This window comes from Lonchura striata, chromosome 4 (genome assembly GCF_046129695.1).
Source record: "Lonchura striata isolate bLonStr1 chromosome 4, bLonStr1.mat, whole genome shotgun sequence".
NCBI classification, from domain to species: Eukaryota; Metazoa; Chordata; class Aves; order Passeriformes; family Estrildidae; genus Lonchura; species Lonchura striata.
The window spans coordinates 635544-658265 of record NC_134606.1 but is presented as its reverse complement, the minus strand read 5'-3'; the positions used below and the strand labels follow the sequence as shown (position 1 = coordinate 658265).

The following is a 22722-nucleotide window of genomic DNA, read 5'->3' as shown; positions in this document are numbered from 1 at the left end:
TCTGCTGGGGGCTTCAGGCTGGAGTTTCCCAGGGGTGTCCAGAGGACCAAGCCCAGCAGCAATCAGGAGTCACCTGTGCTGCTGTGCCCTGCTCACCTGTCCTGGCCTCTGGGGTGTTTTGTCACACGTTGTGACAGAAGCCAGCACAGATTTGTGGTGGACTGGGATTCAAATTGGCTTAAAAAACTTCTCAACACTTCCCTCAAGTTTTTGCTCGCTGAGGAGAGGCTGGGAGTGATGTCCCAGTTTATGGGAATTTAAAGGTGTTCTGGGCATCAGGGGAGGAATTCTGTAACCCACAGACTGAGGCTTCTGGCTTATACCATTTCTAGCTTTTTCAGCTTTGGCCATTTCCTCTCTCAGTTTATTTTTGAAGCTGAGGATGATTTAAGCCCTGTCCTAACAAGTTTTTGATTCTACATTTAGCTAAACTTGAGTGTGACAAATGAGGGTCAGGTTCCTGGTTTTCATTCTTAAATGCTGCAAATTGATGGCTAAGTGCCAGAATGTCCATAATTCCTTGAAATTCTGCTTTCTGCTTTTTCATTTTTGAAGTAGGGATAGCAAACTAAGGTACCTGATGACAGAGGTACCTTTTATTTCAGTGGTGGAAAATATATAGGAATGAGCATTTTTCCTAAAAACATCCCAGGACAGTGAGATGCAAAATGCAGCTCTTGTAAGTATGATTTAAGTAAAGCACAAATGAAAGGCCAGGGGATAGTCAGTGCTTTTTCAGTGGTCCAGAGCTGAGTGTGTGAAGGAGTGGTGGCTTCTCACTCCATGAAATAACTCAGAAATGCTGTTAAGTGTTCGTGTTGGAGGTGAGATTTGGGCAGCAGGCACTTAAGGGGGCTTTGCACAGGAATGGAAATCTGATGGCAGAGCTGCCCTGGGTGACTCTAAATTTGATTTGCAGTGAGCCAGGAAGGGGCTGATGGTGCAGGGAAGCTCCTGGCTTTGGTTCTCAGCTGTGGGTGCTGCTGTTGGCTCTGCTGTGTGCTTCTCTTTGGGAACTGGGCTCCCTTCCCACAGGAGGCTGAACCAGCTGATCTTTCAGGGCCCCTTCTGACTGAGCTGCTGCACGAAACCCAAAATAAGCAGCTCAGAATTAACAGAGGGAGGGATGCAGCTTCAGCTGGACAGAAGGGGGTAACCCCACAGTGCTTCGGAATGTTCCTCCCTGCCCTGTGTACCTGGAGAGGAGTCTGGGGGTGAGGTGGGGTGGAGGCTCAGGAGAGGGAGCTGGGATAAACTGGACAGAGCCCAGGGACAGGGCTGGGCAGGGACAGAGCCCAGGGACAGGGCTGGACCGGTGTGTCTGGGGGTGCTGGGATGGCTGGTGTCACAAAAGGTCCCCAGGGCTCTTTGGGAGGTGGTGATGAATGGGAGATGTTTATGGTCACTGCAGGGCAGGAGATGTCTGGATCCCTGGTGCTCCAGGCAGATCCCCGGTGCTCCAGGCAGATCCCTGGTGCTCCCAGCTGGATCCCCGGTGCTCCCAGCTGGATCCCCAGGTGCTCCAGGCAATCCCTGGTGTTTCCAGGCAGATCCCCGGTGCTCCCAGCTGGATCCCTGGTGCTCCCAGCTGGATCCCCGGTGCTCCCAGCTGGATCCCCAGGTGCTCCAGGCAATCCCTGGTGTTTCCAGGCAGATCCCCGGTGCTCCCAGCTGGATCCCTGGTGCTCCAGGCAATCCCTGGTGTTTCCAGGCAGATCCCCGGTGCTCCCAGCTGGATCCCCAGGTGCTCCAGGCAATCCCTGGTGTTTCCAGGCAGATCCCCAGTGCTCCAGGCAGATCCCCGGTGCTCCAGGCAGATCCCCGGTGCTCCCAGCTGGATCCCCAGGTGCTCCAGGCAATCCCTGGTGTTTCCAGGCAGATCCCCGGTGCTCCCAGTGATCCCTGGTGCTCCCAGCTGGATTCCCGGTGCTCCCAGCTGGATCCCCGGGTGCTCCAGGCAGATCCCCGGGTGCTCCAGGCAGATCCCCGGTGCTCCCAGCTGGATCCCCAGGTGCTCCAGGCAATCCCTGGTGTTTCCAGGCAGATCCCCAGTGCTCCCAGCTGGATCCCCAGGTGCTCCAGGCAATCCCTGGTGTTTCCAGGCAGATCCCCGGTGCTCCCGGTGCTCCCTGGTTGCCAGGTGAGTTCCTGTTTGTCCCTGTCCCTGCCCTGCAGCAGTGGCTGCTGACTCCCAGTGGCCCCGGCCTCTCACTGCACCTGGGGCCAGGCAAGAGCCAGGCCAGGCTGCAGAGGTTCCTTTAGCTTCATTTAGCTCTGATTTGTGCTGTTATTAACCCTGCTTCTAAAACTGCTGAAGCTGTACCTCGCTCTAGCCATGACTGGGGGGCCAGCGGTGCTCTCCAGACCCAAACCATCCATCTCCTCCTGCCACCATGGCACCACCAGCAGACGGACAAATTCTGAGCTGCTTTTGTGCAGAAATCCCTGGGCTTCCCAGGGGCCACAGGAGATGAGGCCCAGCACAGCAGCTTGCCCAGATCTAAGTTCAGTTTGGGCAGGAAGCAATGCCCAAGTGCAGAGCCTGTTGGGGTGTCAAACGCCAGGGCAGGAGGGAGCAGCCCCAGGTGGTGCCATGGCAGGTTTAGGTTGGAAATTGGGGAAGATTCCTTCCCAGAAAGGGTTGTCAGGCTGGAGCCAGGGAGTGCTGGACTCAGTCCCTGGGAGTGCTGGAGTGTGGCTGTGGGGTTACTGGGGCTGGGGGTGCTGGAGGGTGGCAGTGGGGTTAGTGGGACTGGGAGTGCTGGAGGGTGGCAGTGGGGTTACTGGGGCTGGGATTGAGTCCCTGGGAGTGCTGGGGGGTGGCTGTGGGGTTAGTGGGGCTGGGGGTGCTAGGGGCAGTGGGGTTAGTGGGGCTGGGGGTGCTGGAGGGTGGCAGTGGGGTTAGTGGGGCTGGGGGTGCTAGGGGCAGTGGGGTTAGTGGGACTGGGAGTGCTGGAGGGTGGCAGTGGGGTTAGTGGGGCTGGGATTGAGTCCCTGGGAGTGCTAGGGGGTGGCTGTGGGGTTACTGGGGCTGCCCTCAGGTGTTGGCAGGAATCACAGTGTGTTTCTGATGTCCTGGCAGATCAGGTTGTTGCCATCACTTATCTGGGGAGATCTCCTTCCCTCCTCTCCCTGGGTTTTGACTTTGTTCTGCTGTGGGGTGTTTTCAGTGGTCTGTGGGGCAGAATAACGCAAGGAGAGCTAACCTGGCTGTGACAGTAGTTGAAAACCCCTAACATTAATATTTCTGTCCCTGAACTGCAGCCTGGGTTCAGAGCTGCTTTTCCAGCTCTAATTCATGGCACTGGGTGCTGTGGGGGTGGCTGTAGTTGTTCAGCTTTATTTCTGTCTTTACCCCTCTTTATGTATTTAGCAGCTGAAGCGATGTATTGAATTTCAGGAAGAAAAACGTTGTTAAATTTCCTTCATTTGATTTAAAGTATGTGGGAGCCCTCCGAGATGATTACACTCATTTAGTAAATCTTTGCTCCTGCCTGCAGCTGCCTCGTTGTGTGCCCTGGTACACCCAGTGCTGCCAGGGGGCAGTTTCTCACCCAGCTTATTTCCTCTCTGGAACGGGGATGAAAGCTGGAATAACGCAGCAGAGTGTGCTGCTGCTGAATTGTGATGAAAAATGAAGACTTTACAACTTTATTAAAGATTTGTAGGGAACGGTATGTTTTTATTACAGCGCTGGGTGCATGCAGGGATTTCTCTTCAAAGGGCATGCTTGCCCCTTGAGGATTCTTGATTTTTTTAATTATTTTGTACTAATTTACGTATACATGGAATCTTACAATAGGTTTATGTATATTTATTCTGTTGAATTCACATTATAATTTATAGTTGTCTCTTTGTACAGAGAACTCTCTAATTTTTTGTCAATTTTTTGTAGACTTAACTTTGGTTTTTTTTTATAGTTTCAGAGTTTAAGGGGCCCCTCTTATCTCTTCACTGTGGAGATTGCATTTTTTTTTCTTTAGCTAAGATAGTTTTATAAGTACAGTCCAGTTAACAGAGTAAACAGCATATTTCACTCATGTTACTAAGCCAGTACGCAGCACATTTCACTTAAATCTAGATAGATTTCCTACTCGGTTAAATGTTACTGTTGCATGGCCCTGCTGCAGCTGCTGCCTGGCAGGCCCTGCAAGGGAGGGATCATTCCTGGCTGGATTATCCGGGGAGCTGCCCGGGCTGGGGAGAGCTCCGCTGAGACTGCCTGGGGATGTCCGGGGGGATGAGCTCTGCTGGAGGCTCTGGAGGAGCCCTGGAGGAAGGACAGGCCCTGCAGGTTCACTCTTACCAGGACAGGTAACAAAAGCTGGAGCAGAGGGTGGGAACAGCCAGGGGAATAGCTGGGACACCCTAAAGGCCAGTCTGATGGAGCTCAGTGCAGGCTTGGTGCAGTTCCCAGGAGGTTCCCTGGGTGTTTTCAGGAAGGACAGCTCAGCACAGGCAGCAGGGCTGGGTCTTGCCCTGCTGCTTGCTCTGCCATACATTTAAATAGAAATGACATTCCTGTGAGTGCTGTTGCAGGGCAGTTCCTGCAGTTCCACCTGCTTGTGCCAGAGCTCTGCTGGGGAGAGGAGCTGCAGCCCCTGGCAGTGCCTGCAAAGGCAGAGCAGGGGCACTGCTGGGCTCCCAGAGTTCCTGGGACACCTCCCTGCTGTCATTAACGACTTTGCTGCACTCATTAATGACTTCCCTGCTGTCATTAATGACTCTTGGGCCTTTCACACTCCAGGCTGAGCGTTTGTGTAGGAAACCCTGTTCAGAATCACTGGTTGCTTGTCTCAGTCTCACAGGTGATGATGGTGATGATGGTGATGGAGCAGTGTTTCCTCCCCCAAAAGCCATGGTTGATGATGATGGTGATGGAGCAGTGTTTCCTTCCCCGGGAGCCATGGTTGATGCTGATGATGGAGCTCTCTTTCCTCCCCCAGGAGCCGTGGTTGATGATGATGATGATGGTGCTGATGGAGCTCTCATTCCTCCCCCAGGAGCCATGGTTGATGATGATGGTGCTGATGCTGATGGAGCTCTCTTTCCTCCCCCAGGAGCCGTGGTTGATGATGATGATGATGGTGCTGATGCTGATGGAGCTCTCTTTCCTCCCCCAGGAGCCATGGTTGATGATGATGGTGCTGATGCTGATGGAGCTCTCTTTCCTCCCCCAGGAGCCGTGGTTGATGATGATGATGATGGTGCTGATGCTGATGGAGCTCTCTTTCCTCCCCCAGGAGCCATGGTTCTGGCTGGCAGCAGAGCAGGGGAGCAGCTGCTCCTGGGACACCAAGCTGGGCCTGAGCTGTGCCCGGAGGGCCCTGTCGGAGCTGCCCACGCTGGAGGAAGGGCTGCTGCCCTCAGCAGAGGCCTCTGGAGCTGCAGCCCCTGCCTCCCCCCTGGGTATGTGCAGCCACAGGCTGAGGATTGCACTGGGCAGTCAGGCCCAGCCTGCCCTGGACCTTACTTCAGGGAGAAATGAGCTTTGCGAGGGGACTTGGGGTGATGTTGGTGTCAAAGCCCCCCTCAGGCAGGGTTTGAGTGCCTTCCCTGGATCTTCTGCCATGAGCAGGTTCCTTCTGTGCCAGGTTAAGCTTTGTTTTGTTTTCCTGTGAATTCAGAGTGAACCTGAGTGCAGCTTGCACCCCTGGCAGTGCCCAAGGCCAGGCTGGGCAGGGGAAGGTGTCCATGGCAGGGGGAGCAATGACATATCTTTGTAACATCTTTAAAATCCCTTCCACCTGAGCCATTCCTCATTGCTGCCCTTGGCTTTGGGTGCAGTTTCTGCTGCTGCTGAGATTTCCAGTCCCAACACTCACTCCAGCCAAGGTCCCTGCCCCACTGCTCCTTCTCACACCCCGTCCCAGCAGGTCAATCAAAGAAGGCTTGAGAAACTCCAGCATTTCAAATTTCACCTTTGTGCTTCCTTGGTTCCATTCATCTCCATGTGGAGCCAGAGCATCCTGGTCCAGCACAACCTGAAAATGCAGTTTCTCAGCCCAGTGTGGTTCTTTTTGCACGGATCCCTCTGCAGGACCAGCAGTTCCCCTGCCCAGGAGGATATTCCTCCTGTGACTCACCTTTCCACGTGTGCCTGAAGTTGGTGGTGTTTCCTCACAAACACAACTATGGAGAGGCAGAAAACATAACTGTGATATTTTTACATAAACCTCCCGTGCTTACAGCTAAGTGCAGGTTCAGCTGTGCCATTTGCCATTCCCTGTGCCAGCTTGCCTGTGTGCAGCTGCTTTTTGGGGTTTTGTTTGGGAGTTAAACTCCACTTGAAGGGCATGGAGTTAAACTGCCTTGGGAATTTCCTCCTAGCAGTTCCTGAGGGGTTTATGAGTTTGACTTTTACTTTTTTCAATGCAGAGCTCTTGGTGATTTTCTTCAGTTTTTGAGATGATTTTGCTCTGTCCTTGTTGAAGGAGCCTGCAAAGAGGAGAAGGAACACCTTGGGTGGGTTCTGGTCCAACCCAAACCCTCTGAGGCTCAGTCCCTGCTGCTGTGGGTGTCACCTGAGGGCTGTCCCTGGTGTCTCCTGTAACATTTTCTGCAGAGATTAGGTTGGCTTTTGGTAACTTCTGGATCAAAGGGCTCCTGTTTGCACCTCCTGCCAGGTTTGTTTTCCACAGCCAGGGCAGGCAGTGGAGGGGACAGCGAGAGGGAACACAGCACGGGCTGCTCGTAGCTGAGTTCATTCACAGCACCAGTGAGCTGCTGCCTGCTGGGCATTTGCAGCTACCTGGGAGGTGGTTTTGCAGGGTTTTTCTCCTTCGTGGAATGAAAACCATCCTGGGCTGCCTCTGAGTTGGATCTGCAGGCAGCATGGTGGTTAAAGGCTGTGTGTGCATCACAGGAAGCTGGTGGATAGTGAATAAATCCCTGTTTTTGTAGGAAAGTGAGGTTCAGGACAGATCTTGGCAAGTGGGAGGACATGGAGGGTTGGCCATGCCTTTTCCTGCCCATCCTCTGAGCAGCATTCCTGTGTTTCAGGTGTTTTACAGCCCTTTCCCCAGTGTTGTTATTTGCACAACTGGAAGCCATTTAATCAAGGAAAACTTCTTGATATTTGTCCAGCTTTACGTTTCCAGTGCAGCTGGAATTAAGGAGCAAGCAGAAGGCTCTGTGGTGTGCTAAAAGCTGTGAGAAGCCTCTCCTGTGCTGTTTCATCTGCTGCTCTCTAGAGATGGGCTGCAGGCTTTGCGTGTGCTCTGAATTCCCAGATACGGGAGGGGAGGTGAGGGGGAAGGAAGCCATAGCTGCAATACTCACTTATTTCTTCTTCTCCTCCTCAAAAAGTGTCTTGGATTTCATGTCAGGAGGGGAGGAGTGACAGTGACAGTTGTACTGAAGTGCTCCTGCTGCTCCGTGGAACAGCTTGACAGAGCCGAAGCTTTGTTTTTGTTTTGCCTTCCTTTTTTATCCCCCAAATGGCAGCTTGACTGTGGCATTCAGACTTGTCAGCAGGCTGGCAGAACAAGTCACAGGCCTGCCTTTGCCTGCCTGCTGAACTCCTCTGAGGAGGCTTTTGGCCTTCAGAGTGACAGCAGGAAGAGTCCCAGTTCTGACACGAGGAGCTCGGGGACAGCAGCACCGACGTCAGTGCCTGCTTCCAGCCCTGGCTGCTGCTCCAGGCCTGCCTCGGGCTGGGCACAGCCACCCGAGCCCTCCTGGGCACCCCAGATGTGCTCCAGGAACCGTTTTGGGCACCCCAAATGTGCTCCAGGAACTGTCCTGGGCACCCCAGATGTGCTCCAGGATCCCTCCTGGGCACCCCAAATGTGCCCCAGGGTCCCTCCTGGGCACCCCAAATGTGCCCCAGGATCCCTCCTGAGCACCCCAAGTGTGCCCCAGGATTTCTGTCCCCAGAGGAAAGGCAGGCACTGACAAACAGGAGGTCTGTGTGCTGTGAGAGGTGAAGAAAGCGAAGGAGGGAAAGCCTGGGAGAGGGCTATGTTTGGGGTTCATAGAATAGCTAATTCTGTGTTATATAACCATGAAATCAGGTTTGTAGCCCTGTGAAATGCTCCTTACTGATCTCCTTGAGCTCCTTGCAGGGAGCGAGCTGCAAGGCTGCATTCCCATGGAGAATGTGGCTGCTGCACATCTCAATTTTCTGCCTCTTCTTTCCTTTTCCTGCCCCAGTTTTCATTCGCCCTTCTCTCCTGGCCCTGTCATCATCTGCTGCTTCCAACCAGCTCTCACCACCCGAGTCCTGAGGGGATCCCCTGGGAAGGTGGGAGCTGTCAGCCCCAGCAGATCCCTGGGGAATTCCTGGGAAAAGGTGGGAGCTGTCAGCCCCAGCAGATAACTGCCACATGGCAAAACCAGAGCACTCCTGGGAGAAGCCAGGGACCAGGTGAGGGATCCCAGGGTGGGACCAGGTGAGGGATCCCAGGGTGAGGGCACAGCTCTGCAGGTGTTTGGTGTGTGAGGTCTGATCTTGAAACGAGTGATTTTCCTTGTCCTGCTGGTTCCTCCTGCATCCCCTCAGGCTGCTCTGACTGAGGGGGAATGGGTTGGGCTGAGAATGGTTTGAGCTGGGAATGGTTTGGGCTGGGAATGGCTGAGCTGTGAATGGTTTGAGCTGGGAATGGTTGGGCTGAGTTTCCTGCTCATGGAGAGTGTTCAGTCACTTTTTCATCTGTTTGAGTTTCTTAAAACAAATGTCGAGTGGCACTTAGGTTTTTGTTGGTATAATAGAGCTGAAAGCACTCATTTATCAGCCAAATGTTGTGATTTATGGGGTGTGTGTATGTGCCTGTATATGCACATCTACTTCATTAATCTCTGTACACAAAGGATTGGCAACATCTGGTTTTGACAGCTTTTTTCCCCTATTATTTTCTGCTCCCTCCCTTAGTCCTCTTTGTTTCTTCATTTCCAAAGCACACCCTATTTTTGTGTGTGTGTGTAAAATCCTGTTCTTTAATCACTCCTGCTTTTCAGTTTAGCTCAAAAATACGTTCTCATTCAAAGTGGAGAAGTTAAGCTGAAATCAGAAAAGCTTGTTTTCCTCCTTTCTTGCATGACTAAAAATAAGGTGCCAGTTCTGCCACATGAAGTGTGTCATGATGGGAGCTGACAAGTCTGATTTGATAGCTGCAATTATTATTATTTGTTCACTAATGCCATTTTAAATAGAAAACAATTTTTGGGAGGGGGAAAACTCCATCTAACACAGCTGAGAGAGTTCAGATTCCAACTTGCTTAATATTTCTTAAAAAACACTGGTTTGCATCTTTAATGCAATTCTGTATGCAGATGAATCTGCTCAGTATTCCCGAGTGTAACAGTGAAAAACTCCTGGAGTGAATGTGTGCTGGGCGGGCCAAAGGCACTGGAAATCCTGTGTGCTCCCAGTCACTTGTTGGGAATTGGGAGTGGAAAATCCAGTGCCAGCCCTGGACAAACCCCTCTGTTCTCTGTGCGTTTGAGGGGAGCGTGAGGGACATCACAGGGAATTGGCTCAGCCTCCTGCTCCTGGTTTTAAATTGGGGTTCAGAGTGATTAAATCCTGTCTCTGCCCCAGTCCCATCTCTGCCTCAGTCCTATCTCTGCCCCAATCCCACCAATCCCATCACTGCCCCAGTCCCAATTCCCTCTCTGCCCCAATCCCAGTCCCCTCAGTGCCCCAATCCTGTCACTGCCACAGTCCCATCTCTGCCCCAATCCCACCAATCCCATCACTGCCCCAATCCCAATCCCCTCTCTGTCCCAATCCCATCACTGCCCCAATCCCATGTTCCCATCTCTGCCCCAATCCCAATCTCATCACTGCCCCAATCCCATGTACCCATCTCTGCCCCAATCCCAATCCCATCACTGCCCCAATCCCATGTTCCCATCTCTGCCCCAATCCCAATCTCATCACTGCCCCAATCCCATGTACCCATCACTGCCCCAATCCCAATCCCATCACTGCCCCAATCCCAATCTCATCACTGCCCCAATCCCACTGTTCCCATCACTGCCCCAATCCCATGTACCCATCACTGCCCCAATCCCATGTACCCATCACTGCCCCAATCCCATGTTCCCATCACTGCCCCAATCCCAATCCCATCACTGCCCCAATCCCACTGTTCCCATCACTGCCCCAATCCCATGTACCCATCACTGCCCCAATCCCAATCCCATCACTGCCCCAATCCCACTGTTCCCATCACTGCCCCAATCCCATGTTCCCATCACTGCCCCAATCCCATGTTCCAATCACTGCCCCAATCCCAATCCCATCACTGCCCCAATCCCACTGTTCCCATCACTGCCCCAATCCCACTCTTCCCATCACTGCCCCAATCTCATGTTCCCATCACTGCCCCAATCCCAATCCCATCACTGCCCCAATCCCATGTTCCCATCACTGCCCCAATCCCAATCCCATCACTGCCCCAATCCCACTGTTCCCATCACTGCCCCAATCCCATGTACCCATCACTGCCCCAATCCCAATCCCATCACTGCCCCAATCCCACTGTTCCCATCACTGCCCCAATCCCATGTTCCCATCACTGCCCCAATCCCATGTTCCAATCACTGCCCCAATCCCAATCCCATCACTGCCCCAATCCCACTGTTCCCATCACTGCCCCAATCCCACTCTTCCCATCACTGCCCCAATCTCATGTTCCCATCACTGCCCCAATCCCAATCCCATCACTGCCCCAATCCCATGTTCCCATCACTGCCCCAATCCCAATCCCATCACTGCCCCAATCCCATGTTCCCATCACTGCCCCAATCCCACTGTTCCCATCACTGCCCCAATCCCAGTGTTCCCATCACTGCCCCAATCCCACTGTTCCCATCACTGCCCCAATCCCATGTTCCCATCACTGCCCCAATCCCACTCTTCCCATCACTGCCCCAATCTCATGTTCCCATCTCTGCCCCAATCCCAATCCCATCACTGCCCCAATCCCAATCCCATCACTGCCCCAATCCCATGTTCCCATCACTGCCCCAATCCCATCATTGCCCCAATCCCACTGTTCCCATCTCTGCCCCAATCCCAATCCCATCACTGCCCCAATCCCATGTTCCCATCACTGCCCCAATCCCATGTTCCCATCACTGCCCCAATCCCAATCCCATCACTGCCCCAATCCCAATCCCATCACTGCCCCAATCCCACTCTTCCCATCACTGCCCCAATCCCATGTTCCCATCTCTGCCCCAATCCCATGTTCCCATCACTGCCCCAATCCCAATCCCATCACTGCCCCAATCCCATGTTCCCATCACTGCCCCAATCCCAATCCCATCACTGCCCCAATCCCATCACTGCCCCAATCCCACTCTTCCCATCACTGCCCCAATCCCATGTTCCCATCACTGCCCCAATCCCAATCCCATCACTGCCCCAATCCCATCACTGCCCCAATCCCATGTTCCCATCATTGCCCCAATCCCACTCTTCCCATCACTGCCCCAATCCCATGTTCCCATCTCTGCCCCAATCCCAATCCCATCACTGCCCCAATCCCATGTTCCCATCTCTGCCCCAATCCCATCACTGCCCCAGTCCCACTGTTCCCTCGGGGCTGCCCCTTTAATCCCACTTTGGGGTGTTCTGTTGGTGGAACAGGGCCCCGAGGAGCTGCTGAGTTGCAGTTGAGTTTTCCTGACCCTGCTGCTTCCTTCTTGGCTCTGCCCCTCTGTGCTGCTCCTCTCCTTTTCCCACTTCCACGTGTGTCAGGATGAATTTTGCCATCCAGCTCTGCTTCCCAGTGTGGGTTGAGCCCTCTGGAATTCCTCCTGCTGTCATAATGCTCAGGAATAGCTATTTAGACCTATCTTTTAAGCTCATTTCCTTTCTCTAAGCTTCCAAAAAAAGCATTTTAATCATATTTGGTATTGCAAATTCAGTTATTCTATCTGGCCAAGTATCCTCTCAGTACCTAGTGTTCTAAAGTAATTAAAAATGTTAATTGGAAGTATTAAATAAAAAAAAATTAATAAGCAAGGTTGCCTTGTGGTTGGCTGCCCCTGGTCAGGTGATGCAGTGTGGGTAGAGATGCCTTGGGCTGGAGCTGATGGAATGAAAATTGGAATTTTTGTGTGTAATGCTCATTTTTCTGATGTGACTGTGCTCCTCTAAGTGCTGCAGACTGTGCAATGTCTGAGTGGTTGGAAACTAATGAGCCTAAATTAAATAAATGGCATTTCTGGGTTGGGAAGTCACTCTCGTGACCACAGATAGCTCTTTCTCTTTAATAATCAAGGCTTGCTTTGAATACTGGGAGTATTGCTTTGCACCCCTCAGACATGTCTGTAGTTATTTGCACTTCTCAGACACCAGCTTAGAGTTAAAAGGAAAACCCCCCCAAACGTACAGTTGTATCTAAACCCCACAGATAATTCTATCTATATTAGAGTTGTTTTATTCTCGTGGTATGAACAATTTCCATTTGTTTTTGTAAGCAATGAGCTGGGAAAAACCACCAAGTACCCCAAAGAGCAAAGAAATGCAGGATAGAAACTAGAATTGCTGCAGCAATCATCACTCTGCTGGGTTTGATTGTTACTTCAACTTGAGTCCCTCAGGAAAACAATGGCACAGAGCCTTTGCTGGGATCAGGGTTTATGGAAAACAGAGAAGGGAATCTGTGGGATCTTGGGTTGTACAGTGAGAAGTGATGGGTTCAAATCCCTGTGACATCCCACCTGGAAACAAGCAGGGATGGGATGGCACAGAAGGAAATCTGGGATGAGTTTGGGATGGCAGTGCCAGGGGTGAGTGCTTGGGTTTGGTAGGGGCTGAGAAAGCTGAATTTAATCCAGGAGGGAGGAGGCTCCAGGCCTCAGGGGTGGGATTGCCTTCCCTTCCCTGCGGCTGGAGGCTTTGGGGTGTGGGGCTGGGATCTTTGGGGATGTGCAGCTGGGATCTTTGGGGATGTGAGACCAGGGTCTTTGGGAATGTGGGGCTGGGATCTTTGGGGATGTGAGGCCGGGATCTTTGGGGATTTTTGGGAATGTGGGGCTGGGATCTTTGGGGATCTCTGCGGCTGTGAGGCTGGGATCTTTGGCAATGTGGGGCTGGGATCTTTGGGCATCTTTGGGGATGTGGGCTGGGATCTTTGGGGATGGGAGGCCAGAATCTTTGGGGATGTGTAGCTGGGGTCTTTGGGAATGTGGGGCTGGGATCTTTGGGGATCTTTGGGGATGGGAGGCCAGAATCTTTGGGGATGTGTAGCTGGGGTCTTTGGGAATGTGGGGCTGGGATCTTTAGGGATCTTTGGGGATGTGCGGCTGGGATCTTTGGGCATCTCTGGGGCTGTGAGGCTTGCTGCCAGCTCTCAGTGCCCTGTTGGTGTTTTCTCTCTCACAGCTATCCAGGAGAGCAGATTCTCCCCCTGCCTGCCCCTGCTGCTGAGCCCAGCCCTGGCTGAGACGTTCCTGCAGGGATCCCAGATGGATTTCCTTCCCCTGAGGTGGGATGGGGTTCCTGGGGCTGTTCCTTTCCCCTGGCTGGTTCTGCACTGGGTGATGGGTAAAGGCAGGGCCTGGGCTCAGAAATGGGGGTTTGGGGCTGTGTGGAGAGAAGGCACCTCTGGATTTTGCCTTCAGAAGAGGTTGAGCAAGGGAGAAGCAGGACCAGGCTCTTCTGAGCTTGTCTGCTGAGGTATCCGGGGAAAATGAGGAACTCCACCCTCTTCAACATCTCTGGAATAAACTTCATGAAATTTTGGGGACAAAGATCAGATTTCTGCATTTACAGGAGGAAAACATACATGGACAGTGTTGTGGTTTATGCTGGAGCCAGTGTGTAATTTACAGTACAAATTTGGGGTTAAAATGCATAAAGAAAGCCGTTTCAGTAAAAGGCTTTGTCACCTTCATTTCGAGGTGCTCTGCTTGCGTGGAATAATATTTATTAGGATTTGATGGTATGTTTAATATAAAGGAACTATTAATTAAGCAATCCCCAATATGAGAATTAGAATTTTATAGGAATTCGTTGCTTATCTGAGTCCTGGCTGCTTTTATGTCCTTTAAAAAAATAATTGATATCATGAACTGAATTAGGTGATTTATATTAAAAAATCAAAGGCAAGCTGTGATATGTGTAAGTACATGTTGCATATTTTACTTAGCTAATTTTATTTATTTATGTAACTAATTACAGCCTGTCAGTAAAACATGTTTCAGTCCTAAACAGGTTGAAAAATATTGCCATACTAAGTAAAAATTGTTATAATTGTTATATTATTTTTGAGCCTTTGTTTTATAGGAGATTTTTGATGTTTCTTTGCATTCCTTTGAGTTTTGCCCCTTTAGGGGATGCATTTATGGGTATTTGTGTGAATATTGCTAACCCCCAGTTGTCACTGGGGTTCTTTTGTTTCTGATTTAAACCAGAGATGCTGAAATAAAATAAATGATCAGAAGTTCACTTTTCTTGCAGGGGAATCCCGGATGTTTCTGGAGCATCCCTGGAGCATTCAGGGCCTCCCCACGTCCACGGCAGTGCCCTTCCCAGTCCATGCCAGCACTCCCAGCCCGTGGGACAGGCGGATCCTGGAGCTGCTGCCCTGCCTGCGGAGCCCCTGGGCAGCCGGGGGGACAGAGGGGACAGGGGGTCCCAGCAGGAGGCAGCAGGGCCCCGGGGCAGGGGGGATCCAGCACCCCCAGCTCCAGAGGAGGGGCTGGGGAAGGGGCTGGAGCAGCCCTGGGGCACGGCTGGGGAGGATGGACACTGCTGTGCTCGCTCCTCCCAGGACAGTGATGGCCCAGCTGCTGGCTCTGAGCTGTCAGAGGGCAACAAGCAGTCCCCGGGGCAGGAGGAATCCTCCTCCTCAGGAAACTCCTCCTATACAACGGCACTGACCAAATTCTCGGAGAAAAGTGAAAGGGGGATGCAGCAGGAAAAGGTGAAAGCGGTTGGGAGTGGAGCAGGAGTCCTGGAGAAGCTGGAAAATGGAAAGAAGGTGCCTGAGCTTGGTTTGCCGAGCAATTTCTGTGACATCCTGAGGAAAGGCCGTGCTACAAACTCGGCCGCTCGAGATGTTCTTTGTGCAGCAGCTGCTGGGGCAGGCAGAGGAGCGCAGGAGGAACGTGGGGAGCAGCTCGGGGGCTCCCAGGGAGCTCTCCTGGCCCTTCAGCAGCAGCAGCCAGCAGGGAGGCTGGGCACAGAGGGGCTGGTCCCTGCTGTGCCACCCAGCCAGCCCCAGGAGGCTGCCCCGTGCCCTGGGCACTCCCCAGGGCAGGCAGAGCCCGTGGGGAGCAGGGATGAACTGACTGCCTCCGACTGCTCCATAGAGAGGGGACACAGAGCCACAGAGATCTCCCCTTCCTTCAGTCTGGGAGCTGAGGGCTCCTTCTCCCTGCACCTGGCTCATCCCAACTTCCAGTCCACTCCAGGGCTGTTCCTGAAGAAAGCTGGGAAGGCAGAAGGACGTGCTGGAGTTGTGGAGATCCCTACGGACCTTCAGGCCTCTCCTTCCCATTCCAATGAAGAAGCCCCAGGGGAGTCCCCTGCCCCTGGATGCCCTGGGGAGCAGCAGCCTCCCCAGAGTGCTGTGGACAAGACCTGTGCATGTCTGGAGTCCCTGGAGCTGGAATCCCCGTGCCCTGGCAGGATGCAGTCCCTGCCCTCGCTGGGCTTCCTGGAGAAGGTGGGAGCCTGGGACGTGGGCCAGCCGCAGCAGGGTCCCGATGCCACCAGCTCGCGTGTCCCAGGTGCGGTTCCCCCTGCAAGGGAAGCCTCCAGTGCCCGCCCCAGGGCTTCCAGCTGTGTGCTGCCAGTGCAGAAAGGCCCTGGAGATGCCGAGGGCCGCGCTGCTCCTGCCTGCGGGGGCACAGGGTCTCTGGGAAGTTTGCGTTTCCCCCTCCCAGAGGCGCTGCCTGCCCCTGCCCTGAGCAGGTCCCGGTCTGACAACGCCGTGAGCAGCAGCAGCAGAGCCCTGGCTGGAGCCAGCCCAGGGCAGCTCTGGGGGGCTCTGGGGGGCTCTGGCAGCTCCACCACTCGAGAGGTGGCTCCTGGATCTCCAGCTGAAGGCGTGCGGAGCGCCGCGAGGCGAAGCTCGGCCCCGGCTGTGTTCGTGTCCAGTGCTGCTCAGCTCCTCAGAAAAGACGGGAGCTCCCCGGCTGAGGAGCACCAGGAGTGTGAGGAGAAGGGAAGTGAGTCCCTCAGCCTCAGCATGCCCAGTGGTGACGATATCATGGACATCTTTGGAGCCATTTCCTTGGAGAGTTTGAGTTTTCCTGATGGTCCTGGGGAGCCTCAGGAGGCCCTGGTGGTGCCCGGACCCTGCCCCAGTGCAGGAGGGAGCAGCCCCATCCCCCCTGGAGCAGCACTGAAGACTCCCAAGAAAGAAGAGTTCAATATTGAAGAAAGGATCCCGGTAAGTTTGGTTCTAATTCAAGCTCTGGTTCCAGAGTTAGCCATTTTTTCCCCAGCATTAGCCATTTCTTTTCCCAGAGTTATCTCTCTTTTTTTTCACTTTTTTTTTTTTTGAGTTTTCCATTTCTTTTTTAGAGTTTTCCATTTCTTTTTTAGAGTTTTCCTTTTTTTTTTTCAGAGTTTTCAATTTGTTTTTCACTTTTCCATTTTGCCCCACTGCTCTTTTAGGAGAGGATCTAATCACTACAAGCCAAAACAAATGGTTTTACACAGCCTTGTGCTACAGTGAATTTCATCCATGCTACTGGTTCAGCTTAGCTTAAATACAGGTGGAAAAATAACTTTTAGTAACATTTAACATGGACAAAGACAGGGTTGGATATGGGAAAGGTCTCTTGTCGTTCCCAGGGGTAGCTGAGTGTCAGGGTGTAGGAAATGGATTTGTGGAGAACTCTCAAAGCCTGGCAGAAGGGTCACCCAGTGCAAACCTTGAGACAAGAAATGCTGACTTAGAATGCCATGGAATGGGACAGGCATTGTTGAGAGATAAATGGAACCAGAAACTAATTTCAAAGGATGGCCTTGCAAATAAGCCTGGATACTTCGGAGAAATAGAGCTTTGAAAGATGCATTGTAGTGGGACCCACAGGTAATTTTAGGTGATTGGCTTTAAGGCATTTACATCATGCTGTGGCTAAAGCTGATAGGCCAAAAAACACTTCTAGTGTATTGTAATTAGGAAATAGTCAACTTCTGATTGTGATGGTGTGAATTATAACATCTGTATTGTCTCACCCTTCACATGAGACTGGAAATGGAATGACAGTTTTAAAACACCTCTCACTTATCCCATCTCTGGGTCAGAAAAAGGCATAATCTGACATCAGGGGAGCAGGAGGAGAGAGAAGGGGAAGTTGGTGGCTCTCTCAGATCTCTCCTTGTCCAAACATGAGGTTCAGGTGCTGAGTGAGGAGAGCTGAGCTCCCCCCCAGCTCTGCAGGAGCAGCAAACCCAACACTACTCCTTGGAAATGAAATTTCTTATTTTCCTGTGATTTTCTCACTCTGCTTTTTCACTTTGTTCCTGTTCCTGAGGCCCCAGTTCTGAATTATTGAAGTGTTCCTCATGCAGGACCTTCAGAGCTCTTCCTCCCTTCCCTGCTCTGTGTCCTGCCTGGCTGATCCAGGTTCCCCTGGCTGGGCTGGAGCCAGGGGAGAGCACTGCAGCACCTTCGGGGCAGAATAGCTGGGAGTGCTGGAGCAAATGAGATGCAGATTTATGGTAATGACAAACATGTTACTGTCCTCTGAGTAAGAGGCTGCTCCTCTCACAAGATGACTCCATAATCACCAGCTCTTTGGGAATGTGCTCTGGAAGCTCTTTTCCCTCTGTTGTCTTTGCAAACCCGTGGTGAAACAAATATAAATATTGGAGGGGGGTGTTTGAAATGGCATTCATGAGCCACAGAGATGAGTTCTGTTCCTGGCTATAATTACACTCCCAGCCTAGTTCTGAGCAGTGCTGCTCCTTTAGTGGAAACTAAAGGAGATTAGGTCACTCACCTGGCTGTTAATGTGGAAGTGTGTCATCAAATCACAGGAAATGGAGCTGTAAGGTAATCAATTTATTTCATTTTCCTGGCTAGTTGAGGACATAAGAGTGGATGAGTTGAAATTAATTTGCCCTACAGGTGATGAAGTCAAGGAAAATTTTGTCTGTATTTTTTCCCTGCACATAACATCTGCGTGTAAACCAGCCCTGACAAAAGTGCTCCCAACCATTTGCCTGGAAGGTTTGGCCACACTTGTCCTAAAAAATCAGGAGCTTCCCTGCTGCTGCCTGGAATTCCCGAGCCTGCCAGTGTTTCCTGAGCAGCAGCTGTCTGGGGAGGGAGGAGGCTTTGAACCCACAGATGTGTGTTTGTGTTGGAGTGTGTGAGATTGTGTGTGTGAGTTTGAGTTAGTGTGTGTGAGTGTGTGTGTGAGTCTTAGTGTGTTTTAGTGTGTGTGAGTTAGTGTGTGTTAGTGTGTGTATGTGAGTTAGTGTGAGTCTGTGTGTGAGTTTTAGTGTGTGTGAGTTTGTGTGTGAGAGTTAGTGTTTGTATTACTGATTGTGTGTGTTGACATTTGTATTTCTGATTGTGTTTGTGTTTGTTTGTGTTTGTTAGTTTGTGAGTTTGTGTTTGTATTTCTGTGTGTGTGTTTGTATTTCTGATTGTGTTTGTGTGTGTGTTTGTGTGTGTGTGTGAAGTGGGAAGGAGCTCCCAGCGGCGAGGCTGGGCTCTCTCCCTGAATTTGTGTTTGTATTTCTGATTGTGTTTGTATTTGTGTGTGTGAGGTGGACAGGAGCTCCCAGCGGCGAGGCTGGGCTCTCTCCCTGAGTTTGTGTTTGTGTTTCTGTGTGTGTGTTTGTGTTTCTGATTGTGTTTGTATTTGTGTGTGTGAGGTGGAGAGGAGTTCCCAGCAGCTGGGCTGGGCTCTCTCTCTGGGCAGCCTGGCTGGCAGTGCCGTGCCCGTGGCGAGGCTGGCAGGGCTCTGCTGCGTCCTGCCCCGGTTGGCACCGTGTGCTGTTCCCCCAGGTGTACCTGCGGAACCTGGGCATCCAGCAGTCCCCTGGCACCATCCTGGCGCCCTTCGTGCCGCGGGGGTCCCTGTGCGAGCTGGAGTTCTCCCCCTGGCAGCCCAGGAGCCTGCAGCCCGCCCTGGGCACCCTGAGCGAGGCTCCCCCGCGGGCTCAGGGTACGGGGCTTTGCTTCTTTCCCTGCTGGCTTATTGCTAGGAACTAATCCTAATTGTTGTATATTGTTGTATGATATTAGCCTTTATTACATTATATTACTATATAACCAAGATTATTAATAATATATGTTTTATGTTATTATATAATTAATTTTAACAGTTATAAGTATTTATAGCCAATTAAAATTATAATTAGTCAATAAATAATAATTATTGGGATAGATTATTATTAATAACTAATTCTAATTGTCTATTATTATTATAGTAGATATTGTATTACATTATTATATTATAATACACCTAATATTAATAATATACATTATATATTATTATGTAACTACTTATAATTGGTATATGTATACTATAACAATTATAATTAGTTAAATAACACAACTCTGATAAGTTTGTATTTTGTCTGATATCTATCTGAAGTACTCCTGAGATTTCTGTCAGGAGGCAATTCTCATGGAGATCTTGGTTCAGGTGCCATGCTAAGAGCACACCTTAAATACTTTCCCGCTCTGTCCTCGCTCGGTGTGCGCTGTGGCACAGGCAGGGCTGTGCGCTGCGTTCTGGAGCCCCCGGCACTGATCTGTGCTCTGTTCCCTTGCAGGTGCACTGCTGCCAGCCTTTGAGATGTGCCAGGCAAGCCGTGGCTCGGACGTGTCCCCTCTGAGCGTGTCCCTGGCCGCGGGCTCCGAGGCTGGCTGGGGGCAGGAGCGGGAGCTGCCGTCCCCCCGGGAGCCGTGCCCCAGCTCCCCCAGGCTCCCCGGGGAGCGCCCACCCGGCCAGGGCACCGTGCCAGGCGCCCAGCTGCCGGGGGCTGCCCCGGGCGGGCCACCCCGGGGTGCACAGGGAGCTGCTGGGGCAGAGCAGGACGTGCCCGGCCGCTCCCCGGGCAGGGCTGCCCGGGCTGGGGGTGTCCCTGCTGACCCCGAGTCCCGGAGCTCGGGCAGCAGCGGGCAGGGATGGGCTGCGGGGACGCTGTCTGGGGCTGGGCACGACACGGATTTGGACAGAGCATCCCAGAGCTCCAGTGTGGGCAGTGAGAGCAGCCAGGGGCAGGGAGGGCATTCCCTGCTGGGGCCCGGGGCGCTGCGGGAGCTGCAGGAGCTGCTGGCACAGGCAGAGGGTCTCGCTGCCAGCTGGAGCCGTGCTGCTCGGCCCACAGCCCCCTGCAGGGAGCCTGGGCAGGATCCCAAGGGTGCCAGGTTAGGCCAGGACCGGATCCCTGAGCTGCAGAGGAGACTGTCGTGGGATGAGGCCGTGGTCCAGAGCGGAGAGCAGGGACAGGGGCTGGGGATGCATCCTCTGCCCCCTGCCAGCTGCCAGCTGCCATGGGGAGAGCCTCTGGCTGTCAGTTCCCAGCGCAGGGAGGGGCTGAAGGGAATGGCCTTGGAGCCAAGGACGGGGAAATCCACGGGCAGGTCGGAGCCAGAGGGGTGCAGCGGTGTGACCACGGGCAGGAGCCAGGCTGCCCCTGTGGGGCTGGCACAGAGCAGTGCCAGCAGCCGCCTGAGTGCCAGCACAGCTCCAGGGCCAGGCCATCCTCCTGCCCTGCAGCCCCTGGGCAGCGTCCCTGCCGGCCTGGGGGGCTCCCAGGGCTCCCTGTGCCAGCCCGGGAGGGCAGCAGGGACGCGGGGCAGCGAGGACAGCAGCAGTGGGGATTCCCTCAGCGCCCGTATCAGGAGCCTGCTGGGGAGGCCTGGGCGCTCCCAGGAGCTGGGCAGTGCCCCAGGGCTGTTCCAGAGCAGCGTGCCCGGGGCTGGCAGTGCCCCAGGGCCGTTCCAGAGCAGCGTGCCCGGGGCTGGCAGTGCCCCAGGGCCGTTCCAGAGCAGCGTGCCCGGGGCTGGCAGTGCCCCAGGGCTGTTCCAGAGCAGTGTGCCCGGGGCTGGCAGTGCCAGGAGCCGGACAGGCAGCAGCAGCAGCAGTGGTGACTCCCTGGCAGCCCGTGTCCGCAGCCTCCTGGGCACCACCTCCCCCGGGATCCCTGCCAGCCGCCTCCTGAGGAGTGCCGAGGAGCACGAGAGCAAGATCCGAGGTGAGAGAGCCCTTCAGCTGCCCGTGGCATGGCCTGGGGTGGCTTTGGCACGTGCTGGGGTGGCTTTGGCACGTGCTGGGGTGGCTTTGGCACATCCTTGGCTGCCTTTGGCACATCCTGGACTGGCTTTGGCATGTCCTGGGCTGCCTTTGGCACATCCTGGGGTGGGTTTGGCACGTGCTGGGCTGCCTTTGGCACATCCGGGGGTGGGTTTGGCACGTCCTGGGCTGCCTTTGGCACATCCTGGGGTGGGTTTGGCACGTGCTGGGCTGCCTTTGGCACGGCCTGGGCTGCCTTTGGCACATCCTGGACTGGCTTTGGCACGTGCTGGGCTGCCTTTGGCACATCCTGGGGTGGGTTTGGCACGTGCTGAGCTGCCTTTGGCACAGCCTGGGCTGCCTTTGGCACATCCTGGGGTGGGTTTGGCACGTGCTGGGGTGGCTTTGGCACGTGCTGGGGTGGCTTTGGCACGTCTTGGGCTGGCTTTGGCACGTGCTGGGCTGCCTTTGGCACATGCTGGGCTGGCTTTGGCACGTTCTGGGGCGGGTTTGTGTCAGGGGTTGCTCGGAGTGATGGGATGAGGCTGCTCCCTGCCTGAAGGAGATTATATATTGGTTATTTCTCATGTAGTGTAATGAGAAGCTTTCATGGAGAGGGCTTCAGTGAGGGGCACTTCCCAGGGATCTTCTGACTTCCAGCAGGTCTCTGTGCAGTGCCTGTGGGGCGGGTTTGGCTGGGTGTTCTTTGGCAATGTTCAGGCTCTGCCTCTCGCTTTCAGAGGTGACAGCTCCAGGAATTCAGGTGCCCCTGGATTTTCTTGGCATTTTCCTGTTTGCCACGAGAAGTGTGTGAGCTCTGAGGGCAGGGAAAGAAGCAGGACCCTGGGGAATCCTCTGTGCTGTGACAGAATTGGGTAGAATTGGGCTTCTCCAGTTTGAAAACTTTCTTTTCTTGACATCACTGTAAGGGATTACTTTGTCCACACAGTTAGGAAGTCAGGAATGTGGGAAGGGATTGTGTGAGTGAGCTCTGACTTGTGCCTGAGCCTGTGAGGATGGCAGAACCAGGAAAGTCTTGGGTCCATCTCTCCAAAGAGACATTCAAGGAGCCCTTTGCTGTTGTATTCCTGGTCATTGCAGGAGCTCTGGAATTTGGTGTGCTCTTTGTTCTCTCAGCCGGGCTAACCAGACATGCACAGCTTGCCTTGAAGTTAAAGACTCTTCTTGTAGATAGAATGGGAAAGGAAAGCTCTGCTGGTCTGTTTTTTTGGCAGCCTGGGTGAAGCTGAAGCTGGCCAGCCAGTCCCAGGAGCGTGGGCCAGACTGGGATGAAGAGACCCTGCCCAGGATGGAGGGAGTCGAGGCAGAGCTGCTCCCAAAGGCCAGGAAACCTGCACAGGCCAAGGTACAGAGCAGCTCAGCTGGGGGAATGAAACCTGCACAGGCCAAGGTACAGAGCAGCTCAGCTGGGGGAATGCTGCTGCCCCTGCCCTCGGGGGCTTTGGGGTTTCTGTGCTTTTCCCAGGCACGTTGGGGTGGGTTGGCCCTGGGGGTGGCACTCAGATGTGCCAGAGGAAGGCATGGGGG

The 22722-nt window shown here is 53.4% G+C and overlaps 1 protein-coding gene across 1 annotated transcript in view; it reads left to right on the top strand.

Annotated features, from left to right (window-relative positions):
* The window catches only part of LOC110480054 (uncharacterized), a 43714-nt gene that overhangs the window by 2501 nt on the left and 18491 nt on the right, over nt 1-22722 (top strand). Inside the window, exons 2-8 of the mRNA XM_077782541.1 lie at nt 5244-5409; nt 13343-13445; nt 14420-16358; nt 18936-19095; nt 19709-20133; nt 20659-21136; nt 22410-22540. Of these exons, the coding sequence (XP_077638667.1) occupies nt 5244-5409; nt 13343-13445; nt 14420-16358; nt 18936-19095; nt 19709-20133; nt 20659-21136; nt 22410-22540 (3402 nt within the window). The remainder of the gene's footprint in view (nt 1-5243; nt 5410-13342; nt 13446-14419; nt 16359-18935; nt 19096-19708; nt 20134-20658; nt 21137-22409; nt 22541-22722) is intronic.